Genomic DNA, 24073 nt, shown 5'->3' with positions numbered 1-24073 from the left:
GTCCCTCTCACTGACCACATGTCCATCTGATGGTGCTGGCCAATATAGAACATAGAACAGCACAGAACAGGCCCTTCGGCCCTCGATGTTGTGCCGAGCAATTATCACCCTACTCAAACCATCCTGCCCCCAAGAGAACACCTTGGAGGGGAGCTGCGAGGAGACTAGCATATTTGCGGCACAGTTGTCATCCCCGCCCTCCACCAATGCAGAAACACACACCTCGGTGGGCCACAGTAGTGGACAGGCTTCTGAGGTGCATTCTGGTGATCACCTCACAGTTGCCATGCACATCAGGTGAAGGTAGGAACACCCAGCTGAGACAGTACTCGGAGGTCTGCTGGATCCCAGGACACAGCTGGGTCCCAGACAGATGCTGAGCTTCTGGACCAGGTTTACCCAGAGCTGCTGCAATTGACAAGGTGCGGCCATGCGATTTCCAAAGTTTCCAAACTTTGCTCTCTGCCACGATCTAATAGTGGCATTGCGTGCTCACTCAAGCGTCGTGAGGCCATCCAATCGCATCCTTGATCTTCAAAGCATCAAAAAAATTTAATTTTCCTTTTGTGGTTGTATATCTCTTTCTCCTTCCTGTACGTCTGTCTCCAGGAACCCATATCTACCAGTAGGCCCGAGATGTTGGAATGTCCTTGCTCAACCTCCCCTCAGATATTTTTTCAAAATCACCATGTTGACTCCCCTCCTTACATAACATCAAGTGATCATTTTCAATTTTAAGTGCCTTGACATTTCTCAACAGTGTAATTTGTTGCTTCTCAAGTAGCATAGCTGTGGTGAGATTTAAACGAACAATTGCCTGTAAAATTGTGCAATTATACAGAAACAGATGACTTTATTCCTCTTTCCTCACTAATTTCCTTCTGATATTGGTGCATGATGGTACTAGTTTCTTGTCCCTCACTGTTCATGTATGAGGCTTGGACACTGAAATGTTGCCAGTTTATCAACAGGAATTGATCAAATCAATGTCTATAAAACATCCGGATATGCTAGGCCTACAGCAGGAATTGCTGGACAACTGATCAGCAAACTCAGCACAAATAGGGGATTGAACCAGCTATCTTACAGCCCTATTCTACAGTCTTTGTGCTGTTACTTCCAGGAAAGCATTAATAGTGCATTGTATTGGTTAGCGGACATATCAGTGATAGCAGCACTACATGTAGCAGGGCTTAGCCTATTATGAAGCAATGGTCTATATAGAAAATACAACAGTACAGTTCTGCTTCCCATCATCCAATTATTAAAGGATGGGATAGTTTCCTCATTATCAAATTTAAAAGTTAAATTTTGAAGTTAAACAGACCGTTTTAAATTTCAAAACATACAAGCTAACAACTACCACCTAGAAGGCAGTCAAAATCAGTACTGTCACCAGTTGTAGGGACCTTTTAATCAAAGTCCTCTTTCCAAAGTCATGACCCATTTTTGTGCAATTTTCTGTTGGAAGATAATTACCTCAGTTTAATGTCTAACAGTAGATTACAACTAAAGAGTTGCTAATTGTTAACTGGTTTACTGTTAAACATTGAGATTAGTTTACAACATTGCACTGCTGTTCAACAGTCTCAGATGAGTAAATAGAATGGTTTTGGGTAGACAGGAGAATGGGTGGAACAAAAATACATTTATCAACCCAGGAAAAAAAGACCAAATATTTAATCAGTTGTCCAGAAGTACTATTGAAAGCAGAGTTGTGCAGTATATATTCAGGATTGCTACCTTCTGATGAACTCATCATTGGGACTACTCACATCAAATTCACTTCTACAATAATTTCCCATTAAATGACATACAGTGAAAATATTGTCCAGGATGAAATTTGGACTGATTATTATAGTACTTGATGTGGAAACAAGGCAAAAAGTTCAGTAATCTCCTTTCAGAAAGGTAATCTGTCAGAAAGATTATGTAAAAGTTCAGAATTTAAGCAACCCTGTGATTGTAGCTGGAATCCTTATCTTGTAGATCTGAGACTTGTTTCATTTTATTCTCCAGTAAAATGTGGTAATCGTTTTTCTTTAAATGCTGCCATACCTTCCAACCGGTCCCTTGTAGGAATGACCTGTATTAGCAAAACATATAATTATCTCAACAAAATATTTTAATTTTTTTTGTAATGAATAGCTTAATTGAAGGTTTTCCATTTAACCACAAGACATAAATCCCCGATTATTATGCCACATGTACATGTTCCGTACAAGTGGTTCAACAATGTAATTGTTGTATTCGGCTTCTTCTTTTGTATGGATAATGAAAGGATACCAGAAAGAGAGGGATCTCCGGATTAAGCCATGAGCAATGGGAACCACGTTGCATGGCCTCCTCCACAAGAAACAAAGCTGCACAATATCCGAGATCCCTTATTGGGTAAAATACAACCAATCAGGATCTAACGCAGCATCCCAAGACCTCCAAGCAATGAAATGATACCACAGAAAAAGGGAAACACCCCAGTTACCGCCATCAGTACAAGATATGGCGTGGCAGGGTACACCCTCCTACAGGAGCCAGTAAGCCAAGGATTCTTACACCATGCTAAGACTCTTAACACAACAAAACTCCACTCCTCTCCGTCAAAATCAGAACCCACTGGAAACCCACTAACAAGAAGAAAAATAGTTAAAATATCCATGAACAGAGTAATGGGGCAGGGATCACAGAAATACAGTTCTCCCAACAGGTTAAGGGCCACTCCCCAGAATTAAATATAACAAATCAGAGCCTGTATCAGTACGTCATCTCCCCAAGTAAACAAAACCCCAGAGAGAGGAACACCAGAATTAGCCAATAGACATCAGACAGGGGGCTCGATTCAACGAAATGAGAACAAAGTCCCATAGCGAGCGTGTTTAGCTGTGTGTTTTCCGGAGCTTGCAGCACTGCAAAAATGGCTATTCTATGCGACTCACGTTGGTATAAGGGGTCTCAGCAGGGATTGCACAGCTGAAGTGCACATTGCCCCGTTTTGTACCCTGGAGAGTTCCGCTCGCTGGAACTCCCCAGTGTAGTGGGAGATATGGAGCCCCGATCTCAGAGGCCGTCGAACCAATCCCCTACCAAACCCCCAGCCTGAACGCATTATGGGAGACCCTGCACCCCTCCCAAAACACGCAGGGCACTCCCGGCCCAATCGCGCACACGATCAAAATGCCAGCTCGGCACCTAAGCAGTGCCCATGCCAGCTGACAGTGCCAGCCTGGGTGCCAGACTAGCTGTCTCGTTCTAATGTGCTGATTTACCAAAAAGTGAACGCAACATTTTGCAAGATCGCGTTGGATCACGTAAGGTGTTGGGAGCCTGAGAGCAGTGTCTCCCGACTTCTATCGGCCTTGCTGAGCAATGGCCAGCTGGTTTTCGGGCGTACCATGGCCATTGGACTGCGCTCATGGACTGGCAATGTACACTTTCACAGAAAGGATACTAGAAATAGCATAACCACATAGAAAAAAAAAGATACTGCCCTCCCAGGGGGACAGTTTGGAAGTCCCTATATAAGGCCACTTGGAGAAGAGCAACCTACTCATACATCCGGCGTAATCTCCAACCAAAGAAAGACGCTTAACTGCTGAACCAAAGCACTCAGGCCCTGCAGCTAACAGGGTAAGACATCCCCAGGGGAACCAAATCTCAGGTAGACAAATAGTCCAGAAGCCCTCAAAATGGGACATCTCAGGGAAGAGTCACCTACTACCCTGCCCAACGTATCCTCCAACTGATCCGGCTAAACTAGAATCAAGGACACACTAGAATAGGGGCTAACAGGCCAATGATACTCACATCACTCCTATAAATTGAACAAAGCTAACTACCCCTATCTCTAGGCACCCCAGGGCAGCACGGTGGCACAGTGGTTAGCATTGCTGCCTACGGCGCTGAGGACCCGGGTTCGTATCCCGGCCCTGGGTCACTGTCTGTGTGGAGTTCGCACATTCTCCCCGTGTTTGTGTGGGTTTCACCCCACAACCCAAAAGATGTGCAAAGTAGGTGGGTTGGACACGCTAAATTACCCCTTGATTGGGAAAAATAATTGGGCGCTCTAAATTTATTTTAAAAATCTCTTGGCATCCCAAAGGTGCCCAATTTTTTTTTTTTTTTAAACACAAGCTTTTGAAATATTTTCTTAAAGGCTAGTTGTTTGAGTTTTTTCTTGAAAGCAGGAATGACATTTCATACCTGAGCATAACACATTTCTTCAATTGCCATTCCAGATGAAATATCTACCTGCAGAGAATTGGAAATAGCATATTTAAACATATATAAACTGGAAGTCTAATATTGCTTTAATTGGACAGTACAATAGATGGCGCGCAGTGGTTAGCACTGCTGCTTCACAGCGCCGAGGACCCGGGTTCGATCCTAGCCCTGGGTCACTGTCCATATGGAGTTTACACATTCTCCCCGTGTCTGCATGGGTACTCTGAAATTATTTTAAAATGATTAAATAAACCTTCACAATTTGCTCATCCTGTACTTTTAAACAATTAAAATTTGACATATTAATTTGAGAACGATTATATTTGTTTTAGATTTACTTTGGAATTTTAATTAAATGCTGGCGTGATGATTTGGCCAAGGGAAGATCTTTGACTTTTTATTATCCTGACTGAAGGATTTTAGATTTTTTTTTAAATGTTGAGGAAAGTACATACACCCATCAAGCTTGTCTCTGTGGTATTTATTTGAATGGTCTCATGCATCCAGTTGCATTCTGAACAGCCTCAAGCTTTGGTTCCACTATGTCATCTGGCAGTTTATTTTTAATGTTTATGACTAACATTTTTTATGATCAATTTTAAATTTGACTGGCGTAAGACAAAGTGGATACAAACAAATTTAAGTACTTAAAAGGTCACCATTTAAAAGTAATAGGAGCCAGTGCTGGAGCAATTACTTCGTATTGAAATCATGTTAATTTTGAAAACAGTTTTGTTTTAGTTCAATGATGTCAGAATTCAATTGTGCTCATCTACCGACAGTTGTGTACACATTTTAAAAATCAACAAGCTAACTACTTCAATTTATCCAGCAAATAACCAAGTTATACAAATCAGGAAAGACTCCAGTTCAATCCCTCATCGGTGCAGAGTTAGATGATCTGAGTTAGCGCAGAAACAGATATGCTACACTCGGCCTCAACACCGTGGGGGAAGGGAAACAACATCCAGGATTCTCAGTGCTGATTGCTATTTACTACTGATGGAAAAAGCAGAGTTTTAGATGCCAGGCAAGAACATTAATGGAACAAAAGACATGCTGGAAAAGTTCGTCAGGTCAGGCAGGCCCTGTGACAAGAAACAGAGTTAATGGGCAGGATTTTCTGGCCGCGTTCGCCCGGCGACCGGAAAATCCCACCCAAGATCAACGGAAATTTCCATTGTTGGCATCTCGCCTGCGGATTTCTTGTGGCGGGCGGGGTGGAAGAATCCAGCCCAATGTTTCTAATTCATGACCTTTCATCCGAACAGTTCTGATGAAAGATTATCAAGAAGAAACGTTAACTCTGTTTCTCTCTATGGATGCTGCCTGATCTGCATTTAACAGCATTGTTTGTCATTTCAGATTTCCAGAACCGCAGTATTTGATTTTTGTAAGAACACAAGTGGGTTTGGCTAGTCTACCTGTCTCAGTTTAAGAAGTCGACTTGTCCGGGCTCATTCATGGAGAATGGCTGCCACCACTGGTTGAACTATTGTCAGGAAGAAATATTATGAAGAAAACACAAGTACAACAAACGATTCTCTTCAAAACTGAAGATCAAGATGGTGAAACAATTGGGATCACTCCATACACTGGAGTTTAGTGCTGGTGATTAGCAAGTGGCTGCAGGTACAAGCTCTCCTCCAAAGTTTGAACACTTGCATGCTGATACATCTATGTTGCATTGGCCGGGCTGTTATATTTTAGAACAGGCAAGAACAGACCTCGCTGGCTGTTCAGGTAGAAATAAAATGCCCACTGTACTAGTCAAAGGTAGGAAGATTTTGAAGTGCCCTCAAGCACCATCACCAATACAGATTAATTGGCTGCTTACCTCGTTTGATGTTTGCAGGACCCTTCTGTGCACAAAATGACGACCACGTTTGTGACTAAACTCAAATTTTATTGAAATGTTTTGAGAATGTAACAGACATTATATAAAACAGATATTTTTTTGCTTCTATTTTGCCAAAATGACTAGTTGATATCAGGTGATGGTTTCTTTACTTATCCTGATCCCTGTAGCCATTCATAACCTCAGCCTACCCGACACAAATCATAAAAAAAAGAGGTTTAAATTTCTTAGTGCAGCCCTTGTGGGGAAGATGATTCTCGAGGTTAAGATCAATAAGGTAGCTCAAATGGATGGTGTGTGCCCAACTTGGCTTGTTCTTTTTTAGGCTTAATCCATATATTCCGAAATTTTGCTTGTATAATTTCACTTAAAGAGGCAGTGTATGGTGTATTTCAGAAACAGTTTGTCAGCAAAGCTTGGTGCAAATTAGTTGGCAACACTTACATAACTGGATAAAGCAGTTTGACAGGTGTTCCGCCAAGAAAACTGTCAGGTGCCTTTTATATAGAAAAAAAATAAACAATATGTCTTCTGAAGGCACTGAGTCATGGAGAAGGAGCAGGTCTCAGCAGCCCTCAGGTATAACAAAAGATCATTTGACGTTCTGATTAGGAGGGCCAGCAGCTTCTTGGTCTCTACGGCTTGGCCTAATCTTGCACATTTTGCGGCAGGAGCAGGAACCTTGCTATTCTTTTAAATACACAACGTAAAATCACAACTGCCACATCAACTGTGATCAGCTGACTATGAACGAGGGAATCAAACTCAAGACCATTTGCATGTCTTTGTACTACACTGGATGGGGTACATTTATCCGATAATCCAGCAAAGGAATGCCTACATGGTTTCAAATATAAAATATTAAAAATTAGACAAAAAACCTTCTGTGGGGGGCAGATGATAATCTAATGAGGAAGTTTTCATTGGAGTTTATTGGAATACTGTCAGCTGCTTGCCCGTTTCAGTTAGAAAGTGGCTTGGCAGGCACCTGCTGGGGTGTTGTAGCATTGTGCTTCATTCTTATTGCTCTTATTCACAAATGTATATTGTACATCTAGCACATTACCTCAATGCCTTTGTTCATCGCCTGCTTTGCCATTCTCAGAGCTATTGGTCCCTTTAAGGTCAATCAGAAAAAAAATATTTTGAATACAAAACACAATATTCAGATAGTTACAGTCAAAAAATCAATGATTATCTTGAAGGCCAAGTTAGGAGTGGTAAAATGGCACCCTGCTCTTTCCACCTCGGTATTTTAAAAAAAAAATAAAGAATTTGCTTACCAATTCAGTGAGTGTTTTAAATTTTAAAATAGTGTTTATTGTACTTAACCCATTTATATTAAAAATGCTCCAATCACATGTACATATGCATCCGAGATAGTCTCTCACACACAGAAGGTTGGGTGGCGGGAGGAATAGGTGAATCGTGTCAAAAAGAGAGTCAATCGTATATGAATCCTGTAGATTGGTGCATTGGACAGTTTCAGGTTGAGTTCTTGCAGAATTCTGCTTCAAGACTATTTAAAATGTTGACAGATAATCCCGTCTTTTCCTCGAGTCAGTTTGGCTTATGTTAAAGATGCTGCACGTGGCTTTCGCCTGGTAAGAGTAACAGGCAGGGTACATGCTTGTAAAATGACTGGAGTGAGAGAGAGAAAGAGAGAGAGAGAGATAAAGGGAGGTGGGGGAAACTACCAGTTCTGTTGCTGTTACCCGCTCCAGGTCTTTCTGGTTTCTGACCCTGGGAATCGGTGTCTCTTTGCCAAAGGGCTAAGACATTCCTAGATAAATTTACCAGTTATTAAACATGGTCATGAATTCATTCCAGGTCCATTGTTTAAAGTAATTCGATTAAAATGGATGGTCTTCACCCACTTTAATAATTATTCCAAATATTGAATAGTTCAAAAAGTAGAAATTCACACTCATGTAAGCTAATTTTTGTCCTTGGTGGGCTACATCCAGACAGCCCAAATCCATTCTAATCGCTTTGTAAATAGCAAGGTGTGATTATGTAGATGTTTGGATATTTTGAAATCTGCTGTTTGTTATATTACCTTGTGTAATATATGTTACTCATTTGCTTCTTACCAAGATGCTCTTAAACTCGATGTTGATTAACACTTGTAGTCTTCCGATTAAATCAAATGATATATTGAGTAACTTAAACAAATAAACGGTGAGTTTGTTCTCTCTCCAACACTTATACGGGCTGGTTTAGCACAGTGGGCTAAATAGCAACGCAGAACAATGCCAGCAGTGAGGGTTCAATTCCCATACCAGCCTTCCCGAACAGGCGCCGGAATGTGGCGACTAGGGGCTTTTCACAGTAACTTCATTGAAGCCTACTCGTGACAATAGGTGATTATTATTAAACTACATATTAAATAAACAAGATTGAATAAGAATAAACTATGATTAACTACACCTGCACTCTGCGCTATCTCTCTCTACCTCTGATCACAAGTCACTATACACACGAAGATGCGGGAACTCGGATTGAGTCTGTCTTTTCTACCTCTAGTGCTGCCCTGTCGTGATCTAGTTATGTCTATACATTAACCCCTTGTATACATACAGATTAGTTCATTTGAACCTTTTTGAAACTTATTCTGTGGCTTCAGTCCACTCAACATTGTCTGATTTAATATAAAAAATACCAACAATTCTCACCCTGCATTAACACCATTTAGATGGGTAACACATAGATAATCTATTTGTTAGGATTGCCTTCAGCTGAAGCAGCCATGGAATGACCAAGTTTCCTGGCTGCAAGATGGGAGTAGTATAGGATATACTCCTCCATTCACATATCCATCCACTATTAATGTTGCCATGGGTGCTTATATCACAAAAAATTAACTAACTGTTGAGGTCTTCATTGACTTTATTAACACACGCTGTTTATTTTACATACCTGTGGAAGTATCTCTTTGGCCAGATCTAGTGCCCTTTGATAAGCTGCATCCCCCAAATCGTTTTGGGCCACAGTATCATTCACTAGACCTATGTACATTGCTTGTTTGCCATCTATCCGTCGACCAGTGAAAATAAGTTCCTTTGCCATGCCAATTCCCACAACTCGAGGCAGCCGTTGGCTACCACCTTGAGAACACAAATAAAAAGTTTTTATTAACTATCACAGCATAGATTAGTCATTTTCTTACACTGGAATTTCATTTAATATTTACAATTCTACTTTTTCCACACAGTTGAAGCTTGTGGCAATATGCAACTCTTATTATACAGCTGGAAAGATTCATAAAACATATAGAGTGCGACTCAACGGCCACGCTGCGTCAGAAAAGCAGCTCGCCACGGCGCAGCGTGGCCGTTGATAGCCGGGAGACCCACATTGGGCGGGATCATTTTTTAGCAAATCTGCATATTACAGCGACGCAGTAAGCCTCAGTCTAATGTGCAGATTCCAGGGGTACCTGAGGCTTTGGGATTCAACCCCTTCGCCCCAGAGACCTAGGGCGAGCACCATTTAGCACTCGTCCCCACAAACGGGGACCAGAGGGAACAGCACTTGTGGGGGTCTCCCATGGGGATCGGAGGCCACAGCTGCATGCCCTTTGAGCAGGGTGGTGTCCTGGCACTGTTGGTGCCACCTGGGAACCCTGGTAATTCCAGCTTGGCATTTGGCACTACCACCTGGGTGCTGCCAAGGTGCCAAACTGGCATTATTTGTGTGTGTGCAATTGGGCAGGGTTGCTTGGCATGGGTGTTGTGGGGGGGGGGGGGGGAATGATTGTTTTGGGGGCCTCAGAGATTTGGGCATCATTGATCTCTCCCTACAATGGGGAGTTTCAGCGAGCGGAGCTCCCTACTGGACAAAACGGGGCTACGTGCAGCTTCAGGCGCGTGTTCCCAGTTCAGGCCCCTTATGAATAGCCATGCCTTTCTCGGCATTGCGAGTGCCCAACACACTCGCTAGGTGACTTTGTTCCCTTTGGGAGAATCACGCCCTTAGGTTCATAAAGCACATGTTTAGCATGTATTTCCTGCATCACAAATCTCTCATGCCTTGTGTATACCATCAAGGTATTATTTTCAATATATTCTTCTCAAACCTATCAACACCACTGTGCTTCCAAAGTAATAAAACATAAAATGCTGGAAATCCGTAACAGGACAGGCAGCATACGCGGAGGATGGAACAAAGCTTCAGATTTGACTGTTCATTAGACACTCTCTTGAAAGACTGGTTCGATAATTGTTGCTACATGGGTTTTATTTAAACTTATTTAATTATCCCCCACCTCCCAAGTCAATTCACTGCAGGAAACTTTTAAATTATCCCTCCCAGATACAGATTTGAGCCAGGGAGGTGGGATGGAAGTTTTCAGAAATGGGAAGAGATGGGGATTAAGACGCTAAAAGATTTGTTTCTTCGAGGTCGATTTGCAGGATTGAGGGAACTGGAAGCGAAGTATGGGTTGGAGCAGGGAGAAGTGTTTAGATATATGCAGGTTCGGAACTTTGCCAGGAAGGAGATACAGAGCTTCCTGGAGGAACCGGCTTCCAAATTGCTGGAGGAGGTGCTGACAACAAGGGGACTGGAGAAGGGGGGTTAGTGTCAGTGGTGTACGGAGCTATTTTGAAGAGGATAAGGCACCACTGGAAGGGATCAAAGCAAAGTGGGAGGAACGTTGGGAGAGGTTATAGAGGAGGGGGTCTGGTATGAGGTGCTCCGGAGAGTAAATGCCTCCACCTCATGTGCGAGGTTGGGGCTGATACAGCTGAAGGTGGTATATAGAGCACACCTCACGAGGGCGAGGATGAGCCGATTTTTTGAAGGAGTAGAAGATGTGTGTGAATGTTGCGGGGGCGCTAACCACGTTCATATGGTTTGGTCCTGTCCAAAGCTAGAGAACTACTGGAAGGCACCGTTTAGGGTAATTTCCAAGGTGGCGCACGTGAAACTGGACCCGGGTCCCCGGGAGGCCATATTCGGGGTGTTGGACCAGCCAGGGTTGGAAACGGGTGCGGAGGCAGATATCATAGCCTTCGCTTTGTTGATCGCCCGAAGGCGGATCCTGCTGGGATGGAGAGCAGCCTCTCCATCCTGTGCCCTGGCATGGCGGGGGGACCTGTTGGAACACTTGACCCTTGAGAAGGTTAAGTTCGAACTGAGGGGAAGCTCGGAAGGGTTCTACAAGTCATGGGCATTATTTAGTATGCACTTTCAAGAACTGGATAACATCGAACATTAGTTGGGGGGGGGGGGGGGGGGGTGGAGGGGGGGGGGGTGCGGGGGACTGCATATTAAAGATGACTATGGGTAATCCCTGATTCCTTTTTTGTCATTTGTTTATGTAAACATGCAGGCTGATGTTTGGGGTTTGGTGGGATGATGGGATCGTTGTTATTGTTATGGGGATTGACATATATGTTGCTGATTATTGTTTATTGTTGGTGGGTGTAAATTCGGGAGAAAACGTGAAAAAGGAGAATTAAAATATATATTTTTTTTAAATTATCCCTCCCAGATGTAAAAGAATGGGTGAAGAGGGAAAAGCAGAACCAGAAAGTGGAAAGAGGGGAAAAGGATAGGCAGAGATAAAAGAACTGGAAGAAGGCCAAAGACAATAGCAAAGACAACTGAACAGGGTGAACAGGCTGCAGAAAGGAGAGCATGCAGCTATAGTGGAGACAGTGATCAAAATGATGGATAGAGAGAGGGGAAAAGAAACACTAATACAAAAGCAACACAGGGATAATAGAGAGCGTATATGATAATTTAACTTGTACAAAACCACAGGAGCAATCTCCCGGTAATCTATAATATGTAAAATATTGCAAAAAGCCAAAGAAACCCAGCACTAAAGGAACCCATTAATATTTGTACGTTCTGGTGGATCATCTGAATGAAACAACACATTCTTTCAGCTGTTCTCAATAGTGCTGGCCATAATCAATATCTTGTGTGTATGAAACTCAGAATATAATGTCTAAAGTTGTGTGATTCCATGATTAGACAGCATTTGCTGAACAATCCAGGGTGTGCCAAGAACTACACTTACAAACAATTTAAGATCACTAGTTAGGCTCACAATGAGGCTCACTTTTGCTTGCTAGAAACGACATACATTCATATGCAACGACCTGTTCTTTGCAGGCAAAAGGGACATGGCCAGGCATTGTGCCTTTTCGGAATTAAACAAAAGCATGGATGACAGTAATTCCCTGGTGTCTTCTCCATGGCAATTCTCAACCAGAACCAACTTGCCTACCAATCAGCATCCTTTTCTCATGCAGCATTGCTCCCTTTGAAATTTGGTAATCTTGCATCTGTCCTGATGAGTGCAAGATGGAAAACTTTGACAGAATGTCTTTTTTTCAGCAATACTCAAACAACAATCTTCAGATTTTACTCTCTTTTCTGGAAAATTCCTGAATATATCAGTCAGTGTTATCACCAACAATTTCTCAAGTTCTTTCATTCTTTTACTCAAGACCCCCATTTTCAAAACCCCATCTTCATCCTCATAAAACCTACCATTGACTCTGTCCTTCCAATTTTCCCTTTCCCTTTCCAAAGTCTTTGTAAATGTTGTCATCTTCCAAATTCATTCCCATCTTTCCCACAGCTCCATGTTTGAATCTTTAAGTTAGGATTCCTTCCCAACACAGCACTGAAATAGCCCTAATCTGTCACTGGTGACATCCTCTGGACCTGACCATTTTGCACTATTCATTCCAGTAGTTCTTGACCACTCTGCAACAGTTGATATAGCCGATCACATCATCATCCTCCAATGCCTCTCCTCTCTTCAGCTGAGGGGGGCTGTCCTTGTTTGGTTCCACTCTTACCTATTCAATATTGGCCACAGAATGTCTAACGTGGCTTCTCTTATCACCCCCACACTGTCATCTTTGGAGTCACCTAATAATATGGCCTTTGTCCCTTCCTCTTCCTCATGCTTACTTTTAGCGACTTCATCCAAACACATGGGAAGGAGAAGAAAACTGTACAAAATCCTTACCCTCTACCAATTCTACCCCCCTCACCAGCTACTGTTTCATTGTGGTTGAAAATGAATTACCAGAATTCCTCCAATGTTGTACACCTTTAGAACAGTTCTCTTCTTGATGACCTGCAGCCCCTAGGCCATCACATCCTGCTGCCATTTCCTTCTGCATTTGATGGCAGATTCTCTGAAAAACTGGTCTGGACTGTACGGCAACACTATCCCTCCTCCACCCTCCCCAGGTAGCTCAAATGGTAGAATTTTGATACATCCTCCCTGGAATGTGTTTGACAGTAAATTGGGTGGTGACATGGGTCTTACTGCATTTGTGCTCTGCGGTTGTAATGATTTCCAATCAGTTATAGGTGCAAGTGATGGTCTTGGGCTAGAAATGTGGTTGTCCCAATGTTTGAGCAGGAGGTGATGGGGAGGTGGGCACACCCTGCACCTGAATTGTGAAGCCCGAGACACTGTCAATATTGGACCTGATGTGGCGCCATCCATCTAATAGTCAACAAAGATCAGTCTGCTGCTGCCATCCACATTCAGGTAAATAAAATGTGAAAAACATATTGTATAGGTTACAGGCAATTGCAAGGTCTGCTTTTACCAAGTGTGACCAATGGTGTGGAGGTTTAGTCACTTTTATTTTAATTACTGGTAATGCAAAAATACTCCCAGTTTTCAAACACTGTCCACTCCATTTTTATATAATGAAAAAGGTAACTCACCAGCACCTGGAAGAAGACCCCTGGTAACTTCAATAAGACCCATTTTGGCAGAAGATGCTAAAGTTAAAGAAACAAGTGTTAATTAAGTAACTGCTCTTGTGCATGTCCACAAAATATTCAGAGACATGAGCTGTTTGACAGCACAATATGCAAGCGGATAATAAGAACTGCAATACCAGAGTATTGAAATTTGAACCAAGGAACTGCAATGCAGTATTTTCACTTTTTATACAACAGCACTAAATATGGCTATTGTATTATAGTTCATCACTTTCCAAGGAAGCGAGAGGGAAGAAAGGAAAATGAGGGAAATCACCTGCACAAGAGGAAGTGAGGAAGAGCACATGGGAAATCATTCACAAGAAGTACTGGATTTGTTTTTACTAATTGAGCCTTTGGCCTGGTCTCCTGACCAATTTAATCAAAACTACTTCTCTGGATTTACGTTTTCCACACTATTTACATTCTTACATAACTCGAGAAGATCAAATTGGAAACATATATTTTCAAGGCTGAAAAAGTGAAGTCTTTCAGTGTTTCCTCGTAAACCAGCCTTGAGGCTCTTTGTACTGCCTCAAACACTCGAACATCTCTCCTATTGCCCAATGACCAGAGCTGGCCACAATATTCAAGGTGTGATCTGAGCAGAGAACAATACAGTTTTCTCACAACTTCCTCAAATTTGTATCCTTCTGTTTTAGCTATATAGTTCAACATGCTTTGACGATTGATACTCTGTGTTGGCTGGACATATTGCAAATGAAGTCTATGAGGACGAAGTCTCACAATGTCACCCTTAGCTACTTCAACATCAGAGTACGTATTGTCCACTGCCTTTCCTATATGCAGGACCTTTCACTTGTCCAGATTCAGTACTATAGAATCCCTATAGTGTAGAAGGAGGCTATTTGGCCCATCAAGTCTGCACCAACCCTCTGAAAGAGCACCATATCTAGGCCCACTCCCCTGACCTATCCCCGTAACCCCAGATAACCTGCACATCTTTGGACTGCGAGTGGGAACCAGAGCACCCGGAGCAAACCCATGCACAAACAGTCACCCTAGATCGGAATTGAATCCGGGTCCCTGGTGCTGCGAGGCAGCAGTGCTAACCACTGTACCACCATTCTTCTGTCTACTTAAATATTTTATCCAGCATAAGTTGCAATTTCCAAATTGCCTTCTCCAAGTATTCTGCCTCGCCACAAATCTGACTAATTTTAAAATCCAATTATGTTAAAGTCAATGATGCAAATTTGAACCAAAATAGTACCCCACTGAATACCTATTTTCACCTTTCAACTAATTATTTGTCTTTATCTGAGATTTACCATGAATTTGCACTGTTTTAAGGTTTATCTCAGTCTTTTAAGTGAAACATTTTAACATTTCCTGGAATTCTGAATACAACATGTCATAGCGTTTCCGAGACAACTTAGATCGTCACTTACTCCAAGAAGTTTGGATCAGATAGATGTTCCTCTGAATCCATGTTGGCTGCTGTTTACTATGTTATTAGTAAATAACTTTGCAAATAACTGGGGCTCCATCCTGCACTCAAATTCATCTTTGAAATGGAACAGTCAAATTAACTTCTTTTCCTTGGCATGCGAATTGAGAAATTTGCCAGGGGGTTCTCTACTATCATCTACCACGAGCATACACTCATTGATCAATATACACATTGGGATTCTTACAGTTCCAAGCGTTAAGACGGGCCTTATTGACAACTCGTAAATAGGACCCAAACCATGTATTCACCATGCAAGCTTGATGCTGAAATAGGGTGCATCAAGGCTATTCTGTTAGATAATCGCTACCCTAATCAGATTATTGCTTGCTGTATATCGTGCGAAGACGTGGCCGACCACCTTCAGTCCTGAAAGGTGCCCTGTCTGCCTCAGATTACCATGGAAGAGTACAATGTCTCAAAATGTGAGCAATAAGTTAAGTTAGGCATTTCAGGGACTTGGGGTGACGGCCATGGTCTGATCAGTCACACAATAGGTAGCTCCTGTCTGGAGGTGTCAGTTTTGGTCTGATTAATGGGGGATTTTGATGGATAAAGTGCGAGGAGAGTGGAAGGTAATTGTTTCTCCCCCGGATTGGAATGTTTACGGAGTATCAAACCCGGTTAAAGTGGTGAGAGGCCTGGCCCAGGAGATGGAGGAGACTCGTGGCGCAGCACGAAGTGAGAAGATGGCGGAGGGGGAAGGGCCGTCATCGATGGTTAAGCTTAAACTGCCGATGGAGCAATTGATAAGTTTTATTAAGGAGGAATTTCGGCAGCGACAAAGGAGATGCAGAGACCAGTTGAGCTTGATTGAAGGAACAGTAGCACCTCTTTGCGAGACCCTGAATTGGGCGGAGAAGCGCTAGGAGGTGCAAGGAGCGACAATCCAGGAGGTAGAAATGGTGGTGTCCGACCGGATTGTGTCGTTGGAGGCGGACATGGCGATCTTGGGAGATGTAAAGTGCTGCGTGTGAGGGTAGATGACAAACAGAATCAGTCTTGGCGGCAAAATATTTGTATTGCGGGCCTGCCAGAGGCAGTGGAGGGAACAAGTGCCATGGGCTACTTCGCAAATATGTTTACGAAGTTTTTGGAGGAGACGGTTTTCGACAAGGCCCCGAAGGTGGACCGAGCCCACAGGTCCTTGAGGCAGGCGCCAAGGGCTGGGGAGTTGCCACGGGCGGTGATTGTTCGCCTGCACATGTTCCAGGACAAAGAAAAGATCTTGAGGTAGGCCAAGACAAGTCAGGACTGCAGCTGGGAAAACAATCGGATTCGGATCTACCAGGACATTGGTGCCGACCTGGCCAAGAGACCGGAAGGATAAATAGGGCTACATCAGTGCTTTTTCGGTTTCAGTTTGGGCTGCTGCGTCCGGCCAGACTTTGGGTCGCTTTTGAGGGCCGGCAATATTATTTCTTGATGCCAGAGGAGGCTAATAACTTTGTTAAAGAGCACAGGTGGGGGGAGGGCTGAGTAAGGGACTTGTGTACCGTCTGTATTTTATGGAGAGATTTGTACTTTGCGTACTTTTAGTAGCATTTTATATTTTATATACTTTGTTGTAGCTTTTTGCACCTTTTGTACATTGTGCATCTTTTGTACTTGTTGTACCCTTTGTACAGTTTATGCTTGCATGTTCACGGGTTCTTGAGGTTAATTGATAATTTTGAGTATGGGGGCGTCTTTGGTGTGTTTTTTACCATAATGGGTACAGGACATTGAGGGAGGAGATACGGGGATGGGCCGACGAGGGGATGTGCCATTGCAAGTGGAATAAGCGGGGGTTGGGAAACTGGAGGTGTAGGTGGGACCCATTGGGCCTCCAAGTGGGAGTCGCCAAGCTAGCAGGAGATGCTAGTGAATGGAAACAGTGGGGGTGGGGGCTGCAATGTTTAGCCTGAGGGGTGGAGGGGGGGGGGGGTTGGCGACGCAGTTGGTAGGTTGGTTAAGTTTGGGGGAGGAAGGATGATGTGGAATCTTGGGTGTGCCCGGTTTAGTGAGGGAATGGAGGTTTGGGCGGGGTCCGAGCTGGGTGATGATGGTGGGTCTCAGTGGGGGGGGTGGCAGATGTCCCCGTTGAGGAATGGAACATGGAATGCACGTGGGTTAAATGTTCCAATTAAACAGTCCCAGGTGTTTGAGCAGCTGAAGAGTTTGATGGTGGAGGTGATTTTCCTGCAGGAGATATGCGGGTGAAAGATCAGATGCGGCTATGGAAAGGTTGGGTGTGGCAAACATTCCATGTAGGGTATGATTCAAAATCTGGGGGGGGGTTGCGATTTTGTTTAGCAAGAAGACGGTGTTTGTGGTGGCCATGGGAGGTGTGGGAAGGGGGGGGGGGGGGGTAGATTTGTGATAGTGAGCAGGGTATTAGCGGGGGCACAGGTGGTGCTGGTGAATGCCCAACTGGAACGATGTGGACTTTATGAAGAAGTTACTAGGGTATATCCTGGATTTGGATTCTCACCAATTGATCATGGGCAGGGACTTTAATTGCGTATTGGAGCCTAGGCTGGATAGATAAAGTCCCAAATCAATGGCCAGGTCAGGATGGCGAGGGAGTTGGGGATAACCAGCTGGGGATGGAGGATCCTTGTAAATTTAGGTACCCGGGGGAGAGGGACTATTCCTTCTTCTCCAATGTCCACCAGGTATACTCTTATATCGATGTTTTTGTTGTGGCTAAGGCGATTTTGCTGGTGGCTGTGGTGGCAGAATAGCAATCTCTGACCACGCTCCACACTATGTTAGGTTTAGGTTGAGGTAGATGTAGAGACCGGGATGGAGGTTGGATCTGGTGCTTTTGGCGGTTAAGGAGGCACTGGCGGTTAAGAACGAGTTTGTTCTCAATCAAAACGGGAAGGTCTGCAGCCATGTTTTGGGAAGCATTAAAGGCGCTGGTTCGGGACAAAATTATTTTGTTTAAGGCCCACAGAGATAGGATTGAGAGGCTGGAAGGTATTGTAGATGTGGATCGGAGTTACTTAGTAGCCTGACTAGGGAGTTGCTGGCGGAAAGGAAGAAGCTACAGGGGAAGTTTGATCTGCTGACAACAGGGAAGGCAGTGGGTCAGCCACACCGGTTACGGGGGCTGCAGTATGAATTCAGTGAGGTGAGTCACCTGCTTGCCAATCAGCTGCGATGGCAGGCAATGGTAACGGAAATTGTGCAGTGAGGGCGGCAGTGGTGGGGAGGGGGTGCCAAAAAGAGGCCTTTTATCGGGGACTATATAGGACCAATCCGGGGGGAAGGGGGGGCGGGTAGATATGGGCTTTTGGATGGGTTGGTGTTTATGGAGGTGTAGGTGAGAAAGCGGCAGATATCGGAGGAGCCGCTGGGATTGCAGGGGGTAATGGAGTGTGTTGGTTTATAAACAGTTCTTGGCTGAGTTGGTCCCCCACCTTTTGAGTATGTTTAATGGGGCGGTGGAGAGAAGGGAGGTCCTTGATACACTGGCACAAGTGTATATTTTGCTGATTCCAAAAAAAGGACAAGGACCCAATGAATTGTGAGTCTTATAGGCCCATTTCTCTGTTGAACACGAACATGAAAGGCTTGGCTAAGTTGTTGGTGAGGTGGTTGGAGGGTGTGTGTGTGCCAGATGTGGGGCTGGATTCTCCGCCGGTGGGATGCTCCATTTTGCCGGCAGCCCGGGGGGTTTCCCATCGGCATGGGGCTGCCCCACAATGGGAAACCCTATTGACCGGCCAGCCTAATGGAGCATCCCGCCGACAGGGTAAAACGATGGGAAATGTGGAGCGGCGGGGCACAGAATCCAGCCCGTGATCTCAGAGGATGAGACGGGGTTCGTGACGGGGCAGCAGCTCTCTAGTAACATTGAATGTGGTTGGGATCCTTTTGGGGGATGAGGAAAGATGCCTGCGGTGATTGTACCTATGGACTAGGAGAAGGCCTTTGACCGGGTGGAGTGGCAATACTTGCGTGAGGTCCTTGGGAGGTTTGGGCCGAAGTCCATGGCCTGGGTACGGCTATTGTACGTGTCCCTATGGCTAGTGTGGAAACAAATGAGAAAAATTCAGAGTATTTTGGGTTGTATAGGGGGACAAGGCAGGGGTGCCCCTTGTCACCATTGTTGTTTGTGTTGCTGATTGAGCCTTGTCGATTGCGCTCCATGCTTTTAATGAATAGCAGGGGTTTGGGGCGGTGGGAGAGGGGTTGGGGGTAGAAAGCTGTCTTAAATGCTGATGATTTATTGTTGTATGTGGCAAATTCACTGGAAAGTATGGAGAGAATTATGGACTTATTGGGGGAAATTTGGGGCCTTTTCCAGATATAGATTGAATGTCGGGAAAAGTGAGATCATTCCGGTGATGTGTGTGAATTTGGGGGCACTGCCGTTTAATGTCACTAGGTTAGATTTCGGAATCTAGAGATTCAGGTGGCGCATGACTGGGCTACTTGTGCATAAGTGAAACTTGACAGGTCCGATGGAGGCGATTGCAGGGGACTTCATAAGCTGGAACACGCTGCATTTAACATTGGCGGGGAGGGTACAAGTGGTAAAGATGAATGTGTTGTCAAGGTTCTTGTTTATTTTTCAATCCTTCCCAATTTTCCCTACCCAAGGCCTTTTTCCGAAGGGTGACAGACTGATCTCGGGAGGACTAGGAATATTTATGGGTGGCTGGGAGAGACGGGGTCAGCCCTAATGAAAGGGATCAAGCAGAAGTGGGAGAAAGAGTTGTGGATCAAAATGGGATGGAGAATCTGGAGTGAGATAATGCATCAAATCAACGCAACCTCCTCCTGTGCAAGGATGAGCCTTGTACAGTTTAAAGTGGTATTTTGAAGATGTGTGCAAGAGTGTGGGAGGGAGCCGGCGAACCATGTTCATATTTTTTTTTTTTAATAAACAATTTTATTGAGGTAGTTTTTGGCTTTATAAACAGTTACAGACATCATCAGAAAGGAAGCAAAAAAGGCAAAAATGTGCAAACATCCACGTACTTTCAATACTTCCATCGTACCGTATTGCACAAGCCCGCTCCCCTCCCACCCGTACTACCCGCCATATTTTCCCTCCTACTCTACTCTACCCCTCATGTTCATATTTTTGGGGGTAGCTTTTGGGAGGCAGTGTCCGAGAGTCTGTCGGAGGGTGTGAGGGTCACGATGACATCAGAGCTTATAGTTGTGATTTTTGGCGTGTTGGAGGCCGTGGGGGATGTGCAGTGAGGGCGGCAGTGGTGGGGAGGGGGTGCCAAAAAGAGGCCTTTTATCGGGGACTATATAGGACCAATCCGGGGGGAAGGGGGGTGGGTAGATATGGGCTTTTGGATGGGTTGGTGTTTATGGAGGTGTAGGTGAGAAAGCGGCATATATCGGAGGAGCCGCTGGGATGCAGGGGGTAATGGAGTGTGTTGGTTTATAAACAGTTCTTGGCTGAGTTGGTCCCCCACCTTTTGAGTATGTTTAATGGGGCGGTGGAGAGAAGGGAGCAGGGGGATGGGAACCTAAATTGTAGTCCCAGTGTACAGGATGTTGAGAGTAGTGAGGTCAGGGATAGGGTTAAAAGTTCGAAAGAGGGCACCGGCAAGCAGGACGCTGGTTTGAAGTGTGTCTACTTCAACGCCAGGAGCATCCGGAATAAGGTGGGTGAGCTTGCAGCATGGGTTGGTACCTGGGATCTCGATGTTGTGGCGATTTCGGAGACATGGGTAGAGCAGGGACAGGAATGGTTGTTGCAGGTTCCAGGATTTAGATGTTTCAGTAAGAAAAGAGGAGATGGTAAAAGAGGGGGGTGTAGCATTGTTAATCAAGGAAAGTATTACGGCGGTAGAAAGGACGCTTGAGGACTCGTCTACTGAGGCAGTATGGGCCGAGGTGAGGAACAGTAGAGGAGAGGTCACCCTGTTGGGAGTTGTCTATAGACCTCCGAATAGTTCCAGAGGAAAGGATTGCAAAGATGATTCTTGACAGGAGCGAGAGTAACAGGGTAGTTACATAGAACATAGAACAGTACAGCACAGAACAGGCCCTTCGGCCCTCAATGTTGTGCCGAGCCATGATCACCCTACTCAAACCCACGTATCCACCCTATATCCGTAACCCAACAACCCCCCCCCCCCCCTTAACCTTACTTTTATTAGGACACTACGGGCAATTTATCATGGCCAATCCACCTAACCCGCACATCTTTGGACTGTGGGAGGAAACCGGAGCACCCAGAGGAAACCCACGCACACAGGCGGAGGACGTGCAGACTCCACACAGACAGTGACCCAGCCGGGAATCGAACCTGGGACCCTGGAGCTGTGAAGCATTTATGCTAACCACCATGCTACCCTGCTGCCCAAAATGTTATGGGGGACTTTAACTTTCCAAATATTGACTGGAAATACTAGAGTTCGAGTACTATAGATGGGTCAGTTTTTGTGCAGTGTGTGCAGGAGGGTTTTCTGACACAGTATGTAGACAGGCCAACAAGGGGCGAGGCCACATTGGATTTGGTACTGGGTAATGAACCCGGCCAGGTGTTAGATTTAGATGTAGGTGAGCACTTTGGTGATAGTGATCACAACTCGGTTATGTTTACTTTAGCTATGGGCAGGGATAGGTATATACCGCAAGGCAAGAATTATAGCTGGGGGAAAGGCAATTATGATGCTATTCGGCAAGATTTAGGATGTATAGGATGGGGAAGGAAACTGCAGGGGATGGGTACAATCGAAATGTGGAGCTTTTTCAAGGAACAGCTACTGCGTGTCCTTGATAAGTATGTACCTGTCAGGCAGGGAGGAAGTTGTCGAGCAAGGGAACCGTGGTTTACTAAGGAAGTTGAAGCACTTGTCAAGAGGAAGAAGGCGGCTTATGTTAGGATGAGACATGAAGGCTCAGTTAGGGCACTTGAGAGTTACAAGTTAGCCAGGAAGGACCTAAAGGGAGAGTTAAGAAGAGCGAGGAGAGGACACGAAAAGTCATTGGCGGATAGGATCAAGGAAAACCCTAAGGCTTTCTATAGGTATATCAGGAACAAAAGAATGACTAGAGTAAGATTAGGGCCAATCAAGGATAGTAGTGGAAAGTTGTGTGTGGAATCAGAGGAGATAGGGGAAGCATTAAATGGATATTTTTCGTCAGTGTTTACACTGGAGAAAGACAATGTTGTCGAGGAGAACACTCAGGTTCAGTCGACCAGGCTAGATGGAATTGAGGTTCAAAAGGAGGAGGTGTTAGCAATTTTAGAAAATGTCAAAATAGATAAGTCCCCTGGGCCAGATGGGATTTATCCTAGGATTCTCTGGGAAGCCCCAGGGAGGAGATTGCAGAGCCTTTGTCCTTGATCTTTATGTCGTCTTTGTCGACAGGAATAGTGCCTGAAGACTGGAGGATAGCAAATGTTGTCCCCTTGTTCAAGAAGGGGAGTAGAGACAACCCTGGTAATTATAGACCTGTGAGCCTTACTTCGGTTGTGGGTAAAATGTTGGAAAAGGTTATAAGAGATAGGGTTTATAATCATCTTGAAAAGAACAAGTTGATTAGCGATACTCAACACGGTTTTGTGAAGGGTAGGTCATGTCTCACAAACCTTATTGAGTTTTTTGAGAAGGTGACCAAACAGGTGGATGAGGGTAAAGCTGTTGATGTGGTGTATATGGATTTCAGTAAGGCGTTTGATAAGGTTCCCCACGGTAGGCTATTGCAGAAAATAAGGAAATATGGAATTGAAGGTGATTTAGCGGTTTGGATCAGTAATTGGCTAGCTGAAAGAAGACAGAGGGTGGTGGTTGATGGCAAATGTTCATCCTGGAGTTCAGTTACTAGTGGTGTACCGCAAGGATCTGTTTTGGGGCCACTGCTGTTTGTCATTTTTATAAATGACCTGGAAGAGGGTGTAGAAGGATGGGTTAGTAAATTTGCAGATGACACGAAGGTCGGTGGAGTTGTAGATAGTGCTGAAGGATGTTATAGGATACAGAGGGACATAGATAAGCTGCAGAGCTGGGCTGAGAGGTGGCAGATGGAGTTTAATGCGGAAAAGTGTGAGGTGGTTCACTTTGGAAGGAGTAACAGGAATGCAGAGTACTGGGCTAATGGCAAGATTCTTGGTAGTGTAGATGAACAGAGAGATCTCGGCATCCAGGTACATAAATCCCTGAAAGTTGCCACCCAGGTTAATAGGGCTGTTAAGAAGGCATATGGTGTGCTAGCCTTTATAAGCAGGGGGATTGAGTTTCGGAACCACAAGGTCATGCTGCAGCTGTACATAACTCTGGTGCGGCAACACCTGGAGTACTGCGTGCAGTTCTGGTCACCACATTATAGGAAGGATGTGGAAGCTTTGGAAAGGGTTCAGAGGAGATTTACTAGGATGTTGCCTGGTATGGAGGGAAGGTCTTACGAGGAAAGGCTCAGGGAATTGAGGTTGTTTTCGTTAGAGAGGAGAAGGCTGAGAGGTGACTTAATAGAGACATATAAGATAGTCAGAGGGTTAGATAGGGTGGACAGTGAGAGTCTTTTTCCTCGGATGGTGATGACCAACACGAGGGGACATAGCTTTAAATTGAGGGGTGATAGATATAGGACAGATGTCAGAGGCAGTTTCTTTACTCAGAGAGTAGTAGGGGTGTGGAACGCCCTGCCTGCAATCGTAGTAGACTCGCCAACTTTAAGGGCATTTAAGTGGTCACTGGATAGACATATGGATGAAAACGGAATAGTGTAGGTCAGATAGGCTTCAGATGGTTTCACAGGTCGGCGCAACATCGAGGGCCGAAGGGCCCGTACTGCCCTGTAGTGTTCTATGTTCT

The 24073-nt window shown here is 44.6% G+C and overlaps 2 protein-coding genes across 5 annotated transcripts in view; one reads left to right on the top strand and one right to left on the bottom strand.

Moving 5' to 3' along the window:
- Window positions 1-7358, top strand: part of zyg11 (zyg-11 homolog (C. elegans)) — a 75637-nt gene extending 68279 nt beyond the window's left edge. The window contains exon 16 of the mRNA XM_038794223.1: window positions 5584-7358. The gene's annotated coding sequence lies outside the window, so the exon portion shown is untranslated. The remainder of the gene's footprint in view (window positions 1-5583) is intronic.
- The window catches only part of echdc2 (enoyl CoA hydratase domain containing 2), a 34520-nt gene continuing 12109 nt past the window's right edge, over window positions 1663-24073 (bottom strand). Inside the window, exons 6-11 of one of the 4 annotated variants that reach the window (XR_005460329.1) lie at window positions 13787-13843; window positions 8996-9183; window positions 7774-7859; window positions 7143-7193; window positions 4198-4245; window positions 1978-2086 (exon numbers count right to left, since the gene is read on the bottom strand). Coding sequence is in view for 3 of the 4 variants with exons in the window: in XM_038794229.1 (XP_038650157.1) it covers window positions 1948-2086; window positions 4198-4241; window positions 7143-7193; window positions 8996-9183; window positions 13787-13843 (479 nt within the window). In the remaining variant the exon portion in view is untranslated. Of the gene's footprint in view, window positions 2087-4197; window positions 4246-5632; window positions 5711-7142; window positions 7194-7773; window positions 7860-8995; window positions 9184-13786; window positions 13844-24073 lie in introns of those variants that run through there. The other 3 variants (XM_038794229.1, XM_038794230.1, XM_038794231.1) reach the window with 3 other exon arrangements.

This window comes from Scyliorhinus canicula, chromosome 4 (assembly GCF_902713615.1).
Source record: "Scyliorhinus canicula chromosome 4, sScyCan1.1, whole genome shotgun sequence".
Lineage (NCBI taxonomy): Eukaryota > Metazoa > Chordata > Chondrichthyes > Carcharhiniformes > Scyliorhinidae > Scyliorhinus > Scyliorhinus canicula.
This window is presented reverse-complemented; position numbering and strand designations above follow the sequence as displayed.